Raw genomic sequence first — 13,796 nt, 5'->3', positions numbered from 1 at the left:
TTTCCTCCAATATGACTGTTATGGGATAAGACCCTACCCTTCACCTCGGCCACTTTAGGGCTCACCTCCCCCTCGAACCTTTTAGCCACCAGGATTGCGATACCCGCTTTTTGTCAAGACTGGAAGAGTAGAATTGGTGCGGGAATGCTTGAGATCGCAAGCAATGCCAATCTTTACTTAGAAGGTGGGTCTCTTGGAGGAGGCAGATGTCTGCATGACAGTTTTCCAAATACGAGAGGATAGTTTGCCTCTTTATAGGATTGTTAAGGCCCTTTACATTGAGTGAAAGAACCCTAATTTCTTTCGTTGTCATGTTAAGTGTCAAAGGGTCCCTTTATCCATTGACTTCATTGGCTGTCCCCCCTCAACCTCCCGGCCCCCCCACTCGCCTTTTTCTTCTGAGAATTTTCCCTCCCCCACAGCCTGCTATCTTGAGTACGTTACCCCAAAAAAACAGAATTAAACTATACTTGTAACTTGGTACAGTCCGGTGATGTCCAGGATCCGAAGGTCAAATCCCTGAGTCCCTGGTGTTGGAGATTGTTGGGTGGATATGGTGTCCCCCTGTCACCTCCCCTCTCCCAGGACATCTCCCCCCACATCCCCCGAGCCAAGCTTTGAGACCTTATGCATACCCAAAGTTCTCACATGTCTTCTTCGTTCTGCTGTTCTCCTGACAACGATTCTAGGACAGTCTGTTGCTCCATGGCTATTGTAGTAGGGTCTGGTTTTGCTCTACTCTCTGTTGGGCGGTGACTCCTCTGCCACCAGGTTCTCCCTTGTGGGGCTCCTGGGTCACCTCTCCCCAAGGCCTCCGCCATGGGATTTTCGATTCCAAGGATGCAACATGTCTCCTGTAATGAAAGAAGCTGATGCAATTTTTCTTCCCATCTAAGATCAATCGACAGGGATGGCCCCAAGAATATGCTATCCCCAGGTTTCGCATGTGCGCTGTAGCTGGTCTGAAGTCTCTCCTTTTGATCATTGCTAAATCTTGGTTCAGGAATGTAATGGTTTGCTTATCATGTGCTTTCTTTAGGATCAGTTCCTTTAGCTTAAAGCCCGGGAGGTAAGCCAGTATTTCTGGTGGCGGGGCCATGGAGAGGCCCTGGAGACCCACCCTATGCGCTTGGTCAATTTTTATCTCAGTCTCTGGGGTGGTCTATAAGGTGTCACTGAAGAGATCTTTCAAGTAGAGGTAGATATCTGAACCTTCCATCTGAGATGGCAAGCCCTTAATTTGAATGTTGTTTCTCCTGGAATTTGTTTTCGGCATGTGCCTGGAGATCTATTTGTTGTTTACACAGACGAAGCACCTCCTGTTGCAACTGCTCCACCACTTCTTCACAGGTGTGTTTCTGGTCCTCTATGCTCGCCACTCATTCCCCTATTGAGTCTACATTGCGTCTAATCACTTTAATGTCACTAGATAGCTTCCCTCTGAGGCTTTGCAGATCATCATGTAGCATAGAGAACAGTGCTTCCAGAAAGATTGTGTGACTGGTTCCTCTGCTGAATCAGTGTCTTGACCGGGGGGATTGTCAGTCGGCACTGGGCTGGGGAGCTTGATCAGCATATTTTTCAGGGTTCAGTCTTTCTTCCCCCTAGCCGAGAACATATTCAGGATTGTGGGTCACCAGTTGTTTACCTGCGTTTCTGTCACGCCCTCGGACCCTCACCTAGCCGTCGGCGCAGTGTGGTCTTGTTGAGCTTGTATGTCGGATCTGAAGCGTGTCACCCCAGGCAAGCTACACTTTGCGGTTCCTTACTGGTGTTTACCACAGTCAGGGCTTAGGAGTCACAGTGTCGCCCTCTTGCTCCCCGGCAAGTTGTTGGCATGGTAGTGCTGTTCCGCATCGTCTCCCATTGCCTGTGGGGGCACCCTGGGTAGCCATGGTCTTATCCCACTCATCTGCCGAGTGGCTGTTTTCCAGTTATTCTCTCTCAGGCGAGCAGCAGTTCAATTAATGTACCTGGCCCCAGACATGGAGCCTTGTCGTCAGCACATGCCTTATTGTCTCTCGTGGCTGGTGCATCGTTTTTCAAAGACACAGCTTTCCTATTCCGCTGATGTTTGCTCCTGCAGGAGCATGATGACCTTATGAAAGGCCCATGTCGGGTGGCCTAGCTCCAACATCCCATCAGAGTGTATCCCCATGGTGTGCCACCTCTTGCATACAGCCAATGTCCTCTTTCATATGTTGTGATTTTGTGTTTAGGGAGGAGACTCCTTTCCTGCACCCCCTCTGGCCGTCCCAGCCGCCTGCTCTCTGGCTCCCCTCCTTGTGATCTCGTCAACTGTGAGAGGGCCCCAGGGACTCACCGTCTGTCTCTCAGCTGAGGCCGCATTGCAAGCGGGCACTTCTCTCTCGGTGCCACCGTGTCCGTGGTTGGGCCACGTGTGTTGCACTATTCCTCCGCGCTTCCCTGCAGTGTGGTGCTCACCTCTGCGGCCGGCTCCGCTTCACTCTGGACGGGTCCGCTGGCAGCCTCTTTGGGAGTCCCTGTTGGACTGGAGGGCAGATGCCTGCTCTAGTGCCCCCAGCCCTCGTTTGTTGGCTACTCCCAGTGGGCTATAGGCATTTAGGCTCTCCTTGCGTTGGGACCCTACTTCTGGTCCGCGGTACGTAGGGAGGCTTTAGGGTCTCAGAGTCTCTGGTTACGTCACCTGGTTGTTCGTGCAGGGACTCCGATGCACTCTCCCCAAGTGTGGGTGTTCACTCTCGCTCCACATGCTCTGCGGTGTCTGATGCTGCTCTGGGATACAGCCCAGAACTCTGGCCTGCTTCGGTGTCCTCTCTCCGCTCACCTCCTCCCACTATTGGGGTCTAGTTGCGTTCCACCTGGGTCACGCGTCTGTTCCCTGTTCATCTCACCTGCAGTTGCAGGTGGTGCTGTCTGTGCTCATCCCGGTGTCTTGTCTCAATCTGGGACGTTGGCATACTGCCTTAGGCTGCCATTATGCTTCACTGGGCTTGTCGTCTTTGCTGGCTTACTGCCATTCCAGGTGGCAGTCATGCTCAAATTTCGCTCTGTTTTGTCCCTGGCTGTTGCTCTGTTGCCCCATATAATTATAGGGCATTTTGGGCGCTCTGGATGTCAGCTGGTGTTGCGGCTGGAGGACGGGAGCGGGGAGAAGAGAAAAGCATGTCTTACCCGGTCGTCATCTTAGCCATGCCCCCCTCGGGATCCAGTATAACTTATTTATTTATTAATTACATTTATTGAGCGTGACAGCTACCCAAGAAGGGTTTCCCGGCGCTAGACAGGCAGAGTGCTCGAAAATTACCAATACAGCCGTTAGCTGGAGGATTATTGTTCAAAAAGCCAGGTCTTAACGGCTTTCCGAAAACGGAAGTAGTTGGTTTCAGTCCGTATGCTCGGGGGCAGGGAGTTCTAAAGGGTGGGGCCTAAGTACGCAAAAGACTTGCCTCCCATTCTAGCAAGTCTGATTCTGGGCACAAAAAAGTAGCCTAGAGAAGAGGATCGCAGGTCTCGTGAGGGCGTGTAGGTATGGACAAGGGATTGAAGGTAACAGTGAGCTGTGCCTGATTTGATCTTGAACATGTAGCTCAGGGTTTTGAATTTGATACGACTCTCCACCCTGAGCCAATGTAGATCACGGAGGGGTCCTGAAATGTGACTGGATCTGGGGATTTTACACAACAGTCTAGCAGCGGCATTTTGGACTAACTGTAGACGTCTTGTCACAGTCTTGTTAGCCCCAAGCTAAAGAACATTTCCATAGTCCAGCAGCGAAGTAATTAAGGCATGGACCACAGATTTTTGGGTGTCGCTGGGCAACATCCAGATAATTTTCTTAAGCCATTGCAGTATTGTAAAGCATGTGGAGGAAACCTTGTTTACCTGATGTTGCATAGTCAAAGTATTGTCAATGATAAAACCTAGGTTGCGGACAAAGTCAGAAGGACGAGGGAGGGTGCCCATCTCAGAACCCCAATGTTTGAAACTCCGAAAAAAGATTGTGTTTTTGACACCGAATTAAAACTTCAGTTTTACTTCCGTTCAGTTTCAGTAAATTACGGTTCATCCAGTCGGCAATTTTTCTCAGACCTGACTGCAGGAGGGATGTAGGGCCTTGGTCAGGGTTAGAGAGGGAGAATGCGATCTGGGAGTCGTCGGTATAGGTGAAAAGAATAAGACCTTCTTGTTCCGCTATTTGGGCTAATGGTTTGACATATAGATTAAAGAGAAGGGGGCTGAGTACAGAGCCCTGGGGTACACCATAAGGAGAAGCATGAGTTTTGGAGGTTGCTGTGTTGGAGAAAATTTGAAATGTACGGTGAGTGAGGAATGAAGCCAGCCAGCTCCTAGCAGATCCGCCTATATCCATAGAGGTTAGTGTCTCTATGAGTATGGTGTGAGAGATGGTATCAAATTCAGCACTGAGATCGAGTAAAATCAGTGCCACTGTGTCTCCCCTGTCTAAGAGCTGGCGTACGTTCTCCGTGACTCCCAGCAGAGTTGTCTCAGTGGAGAAACCGGGACGGAAACCAGGTTGTGAAGGGTGAAGTATGAAATTGGCCTCAACATACTGGGCTACATGGGAGTGAATGTGCCTTTCAAGAATCTTGGAGAAGACTTGCAAAAGAGAGATGGGGCGGAAATTGGAAGGGATATTAGGGTTGGCTGTGGGTTTTTTCAATAGAGGTGAAACCATAGCATGTTTCCAACTGGCCGGGACAATGGAGTCACGTAAGGAGAGATTAAGGTTTTTACAGATCATAGCAAGTTGGGTGATGTCCAGTTGTTTAAGTATTGAAATGGGAAGTGGATCATTAGGGGAACCTGATTTTAAATTGCCTAAAATCTTGGTTAGGGTCTCCTGGCTTAGACAAGGCCATGCATTCAGGGATTCTTGATTGTGAGACAGTTTAGGAAATGTGAAGCAATTCGTGATGTTCAGTGTGGGAGATTGTAAAAGCTGAGGTCTGTTGCAATGCTGTTTGGCTATGTCCTGATAGATGGTTTCTATTTTTTGCGTGAAGAATAGGGCACGTTCTTCACATTGGTTGCTGCTCAGGGGGGGTGGTTTTGCTGAGGTTTCGGAGCCCCCAAGCTCTTTAACCAGTGCAAAAAGCGTTTTAGATTTATTTGAGGCCTCGGAAATAGTTTTGGCGACATGGCTGGCCCAGGCAGTGGCGCATGCCTTATGATATAATTGTAATTCTTTTTTGTGGGTAATTCCTGACTCAAGGGAGTAATAATTTCTCCAACTTCGTTCCAATCTCTTACACTTGGACTTGGACGATTCATTAAACCAGGGAGCTGGAATTTTATGGTCATTCATTTTTTTTTTAGACAGGGGGAGACAGACATTAATAGCATCTGTAAGCCAGACGTCAATCATTCTGGATGCGTTTTTTACATCTTCAGTTTTGGTGAAATCTGGGGGAAGAAGAGCATCCAAGACATGCTTGAAGGTGTTCACGTCTAACGTTTTCCAGTCTCTTTTGTAAATGTTCTAGATTGCGCTGGGGGTTCTTAGGGCTGCAGGGGAAGTAATACTAAAACTAGAAAGAAAGTGGTCAAACCAGTGTAGGGGGAGTACAGGAGAGCAGTGAATATGGGGAAGGTTAGAAAAGATAGGGTCAAGTAAATGGCCGGCTCTATGCGTGGGTCCTGAATTGCAGAGCAAGATATTAATGGAAGCTAAGTCAGCTATAAGGTTGCTGCTAGCCAAGTTCTGAGTGTCTTTGAGATGTAAATTTAGATCTCCCAAGATAGAGAAATTAGATGAGTTAATGAGTAACTGGGCCACGAGATTTGGAAATTGTAGAGCCCACGAGTGCGAAGGCCCCGGTGGCCGATAGACTAATCCAGTGAGGGAGAAATTCAAGTGTAAAGAAAGTTTGAACAAAGCAGCCTCACAGTTAGGTGAGTGTAGCAGATCAAACTTGCATTGAAGAGTGTTTTTAAAAACTATTGCAATGCCTCCACCAATTTTTTTTCGGTCTATCAGCTCTGACAATAGAATAAGTGGAGGGTAGAGCCTCAGCAATGTCAGGGCCCGAGCTATCATGAAGCCATGCCTCTGTGAGAAACAGAGCGTCAGGTAGTTCGATTGTCAGGAGATCAAAAATATCCCTTTTGTGTTTTGGAAGGGAGCGGCAATTAAGGCTGAGAATTGAGAAATTCAGGGTGGGTTTTGTTACAGGAAGATATCAGCGGCACATTTGAAGAGAATCCCAAATTTTTTTACAATTGGGGCAAAAACTGGGACAAGGACTATCCAGATATAGTATGTTACAACCTTGGTTCCCATGAGGCCTTAGAGAGTTGAATTGGGATGAGGAGTAGGCAGTCCATTTTGCGATAAATTGGGGGGACTTATGGCCCCTGGGCCCGGTTGGGCGCGGACTGGTGCAGGTGGGCTTGCCTTTGGCGGGCCTCCGGCGCACCCGCTGCTCACTTCCGCTGCGCGTGCACTTGTTCTGTGACTTAAGTAGTCTAGCAGCCACCAGAGACTGCAGCGCTAACCCCGACATCCGCCCGAAGTGTAGAAGGAGTTTTCCGTGCCAGCCCTCCGAACAAATGGCACAAGCCGCGTCGGACCGGGGCTGCGGGAGATTTACAGGCAATGAGGTAAGGAGCAAGCTGTGATCTAAAAACACAGTATACAATGTTAAAAAACGAAATTATTGCAAATTAAAAGGAGCTGACGGCGTCCAACTCACACCGCCTGCCACGTCCACTGCCCACGCGCTAGCTCTGTGCCCTAAGTAGTTTAGCGGCCACCAGAGACTGCAGCGCTAACCCCGACATCCACCGGAAGGGTAAAAGGAGTTTCCTGTTCCAGCCCTCCGAACAAACGGCACAAACCATGTCGGACCGGGGCTGCGGGAGATTTACAGGCAATGAGGTAAGGAGCAAGCTGTGATCTCAAAATACAGTATACTATGTTAAAAAACGAAATTATTGCAAATTAAAAGGAGCTGACGGCGTCTAACTCACACCGCCTGCCATATAATGTCTTGGAAATCTTCAAAAGATGTGGAATCAGTGGTTAAATCTGTGTTTGAAGTCAGAAAGCAGCTCTCTTTTAGCTATTTCAATTCTTTTTCATTGTTGTCTGCTGGCCATCTGGCTTTATTTGAGTTGAATTGTCTATGGGAAAGAGAAATGCCGTAGAGACATTGATGGAATAGCCAAAGCAAAAAGGGTAGCAAGACATGCAGCAGAAAAATGATTAATTAGGCATTGTCTGTGAAGTTATTCTGGCAGCAAGGCATCCCTCCACTAAGTAGGTATACACATGCAGTTGGGAACATTTTGTGTTATGGTGTGCTTCCCACAACATTGAACGCCTTTCTGAACCTTTATCCGCGGTTCTTTTGTTTGCCCAATCTTGGGCCAGAAGGGCTCTGCTATTGGCAATGTCAAGGATATCTTAATACAATCTCTCCATTTCTGCAGTTGCTGGACCAACCTTCTCTTTTCAAATCCCCTGTTGTAGCATGGTTCCTTAAAGGTCTGCAGCATGTTTCCCCCATGCAATATATCATGCATCAGGGGGACCTCAACCTTGTTCACACTTTCCGGATGTGTGTTCGATTCAAACCTTTGCACAATTGTGCTTTAGGCTGCTGACCATTAAAGCTTCTTTTTGTGTGGCCATTACATCAGCCTTTAGAGTCAGTGAGTGTCTCCTTCTTTTTGAAGGTTGTTACTCCCTTCCGTGTAGGCCAGAGCATTACCCTGCCTACCTTTTTTTGCTCCACCTCATCCCTCCAAAGAGGAGAACTCCACCATCTGGACCAAAAAAAAGCATTGTCATTCTACATTGATCACACAAAAGGGTTCCGGGTGGATGTTTAACTCTTTGTGGGGTATGTCAGAACACAAAAAGGGAAGATTGTGCATAAGCTGACCAACTTAAGTTGTCCTGTGCATTAAGTTCTGCTAAGCACTAGAAAAGAAGCCACCCCCTGATCCCTTGTGGGCTGTAATCACTGCATTAGCGCACAGCGTTCCTCTCTTGGACATCTCTTGGAATTTCAATGGGTGTCCCGTCCCATTTCCTTATAATTTTAATAACACTTATCGTGCATGGCTATGCACGAGTACACCGGGGCATGCATAGAGAACTGACTGCCAAATAGGCATTCATAGAGGTGAATGTCAAGGCTGTGTGTTAGCTATCACTTTGTTCTCATTGTATATTAACACTGTAATTCGTCATTTAAATGATTGTGTTAACGATTCCCATAAACTAGATAGTTTCATAACTTACAGTGTTTTTATTCATTGATGATACTGTGCTAAAACCTAAAAAGGCAATAGGCTTTCAAAATCTACTTAATAGGTTCTTAGATTTTTTTAATTTGCGGGGTTTGGAAATTAACACTTCAAAAACCAAATATATGATCTTCAACCAGCATATGTCATATAAGGAGTGGATTGAAGATAGTGGACACATTCTTGGGGTAAGTTGACAACTTTGATTATTTGGGCATAAAAGTATCTGATACACTATCTGGGAGTCCCTACATACAGAAGAGAAAACTTGTAGTGCACCACAGGCTTGCAGTGGAACTAAAAATGCATAGATTAACACTAACTGGATTAGTGTCTCCTGGCCTTAAAGTGTATAGGTCAAACGTCCAATTCGCAGCACTATATGGAACAGAAATATGGGGAATCCAGAACAATAATGATTTGACTCTGAGAATTACTTGGTTAGATCTTTAATTAAATGCTCCAAAGCGCCCTAATTCTGCCTTTATTTTTTTATATTGGCAAGAGAATAGAACATTTAGCTTACTTTAAACCTCTAGTGTGGCTGAGATTGTGGTCAACGTCCAAGATGGAGCCGTGTAGAAAGGAACTACTAGAGATCGTAAGACCAGACAATGCTTCCACTACACCATGGTTATGCTATGTGATATTGCAGCTACCCACCTTAGGCCTGGAAGCATTTTAGTATAATCCTCAATCTACCAATAGGAACCAATTCATAGTTCTAGTAATTTCAATCAACAATAACATGCTGTATCCCTGTGCATGTGGAAGGAACAATATACATGCCAGTATGATTGCTAAGCGCTCTAGCAGATTTATACATAGATGTTTTTTTGTGTGCCATATAGTCCACAATTTTTAAAGTGAGCCAGCCAAACAAATACAAATCTTTGTAACACAATTTGAATCCACAAATCCAGTAACGTGTTTTTGTGTACTCTTGACAGTTCTGAGACACGCTGATTGGCACTGTTATGAGGAAAGACTATCGCTTAGAAATTCATCCCTGGCTAACAAATGGTTCCCATTGATTTTATGTATTGAACTCACTCTTGAGGTTGATATTTTTCACCATCCAAATGCAGTTCTTCACAACGGTATCAGATGTAACTCCGTGTGGGTCACAGAGAAACATAACATATGAAGAGGGTACCTGTTTTTGTTGGAACAAAGTAACCCTTTCCTTAGGTGCCTTTATTACAAATTGTCATGTTAAAGGTATGTATTCCCTTTTTGAAGTTCAAGATGGGTGTCACTATGTATGAAAGGAGCTGTCTAAGGACGCACTGATGTGGATGGTTGATGAATGGCAAAACCAACCACAGGTACTAACATCGTGTGGAAAGAATACTGGTCTGAAAATGAGCATACTGAAGATCAAAAGATCCCTTGAAAGCACACTCTTGCTCAGCTTCAGCAATCTGTGCCAATGTCACAATTTCTTTCTCACTCATGTACTTGTTGAGCGGTCTGAGATATTAAATAGGTCACAACTGCTCCTTTTCTGTGTTTGATGTTAGAAAATACAAAAATTAAAACCCAACCCACCACACAGCACTCACTTTCTAGCATGGTTTATTCAACACCAACAATGTTTTCTGTAACCCTTCAACTCAATCACTCAGGTTGAGGAAAATTGGAGAGAACTCTCTTGATAGAATTACTATTTTAACTTTTTAAATTATTTTTATTTATTCAGATTTTACAACAATACAAAAGAGGAGAAGAGGACAAGCTTACACCGCGAGCACAAGATAAGCCATTTCCAACATGACAGGGAAAATGAAATTACCAGTGACTTCCTCTCGCTGCAGTACTAAATTGCTAAATACATTGTAAATGGGGTCCAAATGTCCTTAGGTATTAGGCCCTCCGGCAGAATCTCCCAATAATGTTCAAATTGTTCCGGACAGTATGCTAAATAATAAAAACAGCACATCAGCCGGGTGGCTTGGTGTCTATCCCAATATGAGGCCACTCTGAGCTTAGCCAAGACAGCCGTCAGGCGTCGAGTCGTGGGTGGAATGTCTTTTACATATCCATTGAGTGCCATTAGTCGAGATCTCAGAAGGTAATGTCCAGCGATCATTGCAATAGAGTTGTAGATGTCTGACCAAAAGGATGTAACTGAGGGTCATTCCCAGGCAAGATGAAGCAAGGTAGCCACAGGAGCGGAACATCTCAGGCACCTTGTATTATCCGCAAGACCCATTCTAAATAACTGTATAGGTGAGCAATAACAATATAATCTTTAAGTGTCATCTGTAGACTCACTCAAAAGGGCATATCTGTATTCCCGGTTGATTAACACAAGAGTATACACAATCATTTAATTCAGCTAACATGAAGAGAAATGATACAATATTGAATAAAGATTACTCACCCAATGGGAGTTTGAGTTTCTTACGAAGGGAAATCCTTCTGGAGCGGGAACGGGACCTTCTTTCGGTGGTTGTCCCAGAGTGGGCAGTAGTGCACTCTGATGTGTCTTGCTCCGACTGGCTACTTGTATCACTAGCCGCACTTTGAGACTTAAACATCTTGCGCCAGAAATCTTTGCGCCCCAGGCCTGCCCCTTGCATCTGTTCCTCACTGAAAAAAAGATAGCCAGTGGTTATATTCACCAATGACTCTCTGGTTTTAAATTGGAAATTACACTATTTAAATAATGACTTTGGTTGGTAGCAGTATCTGGAGTAACACTGGGACATTTTATGGATAGGATTTCCCTGTAACAAACCAACAAGCTTTCAGATAACATCTGAAGATTAGCTTCAAGTAATCAGGCTTGGCACAGAGGATTTTGTGAGGGCTGCATTAATGAGCAACATCATAATAGGTCAGTGGCCCTACAAAGATAATCCCATTCTATGCCAAGATTTTCCGCACAGGAGCAAATAAGAGCAGCAATAAAGATATCAAGTACATTTTTGAAATTGTAAAAACAGACCTGTCATCAAAATCTGACTGCAGGACTAAACTTACAAAATTATTTTCTGATAGAATGCATTATCCCATGCTCTATCTCTCTCTGAGAACAATGGTCTCAACCTCAACGGGCAACTGAACAGCTGGATCTCCTGCACATCCCTGAATAGATTCCTCTGAATCACAGTTAGCTTCACTAAATCATTTACCTACCTTCTTGGATCTATACCTCCGAGCCCAGGAAAGTCAGCCTGCTTCTCCTTTCTTTCAGATTGGAAGACCATCAGGAATTTTTCATTTTCTCATTAAGATGTAACTATACGCTAAAAAAGCATTGACAAAGTCAATTGTTCTGACGTTGGCTGCCAGCTTTTTGGCAATTCTTGGCTTGTTTTGACTTGGTTTTGTGAGAAAGAATACCTTTATTTTTGTTTTTCTTTTGTCTATTTAGATTTCATTTTGTATTTCAATGTCATCCATTTTGTTTAAACACTTAGACCTGATCGAACAATTGTGGTATTCTGTTGAATGTAGAGGACATGGGTTTCCGATAGTATTTTTGCAGAATGTCTGACATAATATCGACAGACAGAATATCGACATGCAAAAATATCGACAGCAAAAATATCGGAATCCTATCTTCCTTAAGGTAAGTTCAAAAATATCGAAAAAATAATATCGTAGTACAAAAATCGGAATCAAAAATATCGTTTTTTTAAATGTATTAATAATAATGTAAAAATAATTTTAAAATACATATAATTTTACAACTATTAAATAAAAATATTAAAACAAAATTAAAACTAATACATATACATTTAAAATAAATAAAACACTTAATAATTTAAAGTAATTTTATTTTTTTTCATCTAATTTATTTGATTTAATGTAATATTTTTTTGTTTTTACCCTGTACGCCTGTAACCCAAAAACCCAAAACTGACCCTGAACCCTAAAAATATCCCTGTACCCCAAAAACACAAAACTGACCCAGAACCCTAAAAATACCCCTTTACCCAAAAACTGAAAACTGACCCTGAACCCTAAAAATACCCCTTTACCCAAAAACTGAAAACTGACCCAGAACCCTAAAAATACCCCTTTACCCAAAAACTGAAAACTGACCCAGAACCATCAAAAATACCCCTTTACCCAAAAACTGAAAACTGACCCTGAACCCTAAAAATACCCCTTTACCCATGAACTGAAAACTGACCCTGAACCCTAAAAATACCCCTTTACCCAAAAACTGAAAACTGACCCAGAACTCTAAAAATACCCCTTTACCCAAAAACTGAAAACTGACCCAGAACCCTAAAAATACCCCTTTACCCAAAAACTGAAAACTGACCCTGAACCCTAAAAATACCCCTTTACCCATGAACTGAAAACTGACCCTGAACCCTAAAAATACCCCTTTACCCAAAAACTGAAAACTGACCCAGAACCCTAAAAATACCCCTTTACCCAAAAACTGAAAACTGACCCTGAACCCTAAAAATACCCCTTTACCCAAAAACTGAAAACTGACCCTGAACCCTAAAAATACCCCTTTACCCATGAACTGAAAACTGACCCTGAACCCTAAAAATACCCCTTTACCCAAAATTAATTAATATTATTTAATTACCAATTAATTATTAATTAACAATAACAATAAAGTAAATATATTAGCACATTTGCTGTAATTAATTTAATTTAATAATTAATATTATTTTTCCTAATTAATTAATTAAGAATAACAATAAATTATATATAAAAAAATTACTATAATTAATGTAATTAAATAACTAATATTAATTAATTACCAACTAATTAATAATTATAAATATGTAAAAAATTATATTAAATAATTAACTAATTAATAGAGATTAATTACCAATTAATTAATAATTAAAATATGTACAAACATATATCAATTAATTAATTATTATTAAATTACTTCCCACCCTATTCCCCTATAAACCCATAACCCGCTACAGAACATATTTATCAATTAATCAATTAACACCTTAGCTGCGTGTAAACATTTCTCCCCAGTGCTGCGCTGTCCATTAGAACTAGTGCTGAATGGACGTTCAATGGTCGTGCACAGCACTGGGGAGGTAGCGCTGCTGACGACCATTGGCCGTCAGCAGCACTTAAGGGGTTAATTAAAAATAATTAAAAATTATTTCTCAATTAATAAATAAATAATTCCTACTAAATAATAATTAATTTAACATAATTAAATTACTTCCCACCCTATTCCCCTATAAACCCACAACCCGCTACAGTAGTAAAAGACAATATTTAATTAAATTACATTAAAAATAAATAATAAAACATAATAAATACAATATAATATACACTAAATTTATTTAAAAATTGATATTAGTAACATCAAAGTTATTAATTTCGATATTATTGACATCGATATTTACAACTTCGATATTACTGATATCATACCAATATCGACATTTAGACTGTCGATATTACTTACCTTCGATATTTTGTCCCATCGATATTTAAACTTCGATATTTTTGTATATCGATATTTAAAAATCGATATTTTGTCTGTGTACCATTTTTGCATGCTGCTAAGTTCTTCAGAAATGACTCATACG

General features: G+C 42.8%; 1 protein-coding gene across 1 annotated transcript in view; it reads right to left on the bottom strand.

Moving 5' to 3' along the window:
• The window catches only part of UNC80 (unc-80 subunit of NALCN channel complex), a 2,521,865-nt gene that overhangs the window by 1,728,196 nt on the left and 779,873 nt on the right, over positions 1-13,796 (bottom strand). The window contains exon 19 of the mRNA XM_086955549.1: positions 10,646-10,854. Within this exon, the coding sequence (XP_086811675.1) occupies positions 10,646-10,854 (209 nt within the window). The remainder of the gene's footprint in view (positions 1-10,645; positions 10,855-13,796) is intronic.

Source organism: Lissotriton vulgaris, chromosome 2_1 (assembly GCF_964263255.1).
Source record: "Lissotriton vulgaris chromosome 2_1, aLisVul1.2, whole genome shotgun sequence".
Lineage (NCBI taxonomy): Eukaryota > Metazoa > Chordata > Amphibia > Caudata > Salamandridae > Lissotriton > Lissotriton vulgaris.
This window is presented reverse-complemented; position numbering and strand designations above follow the sequence as displayed.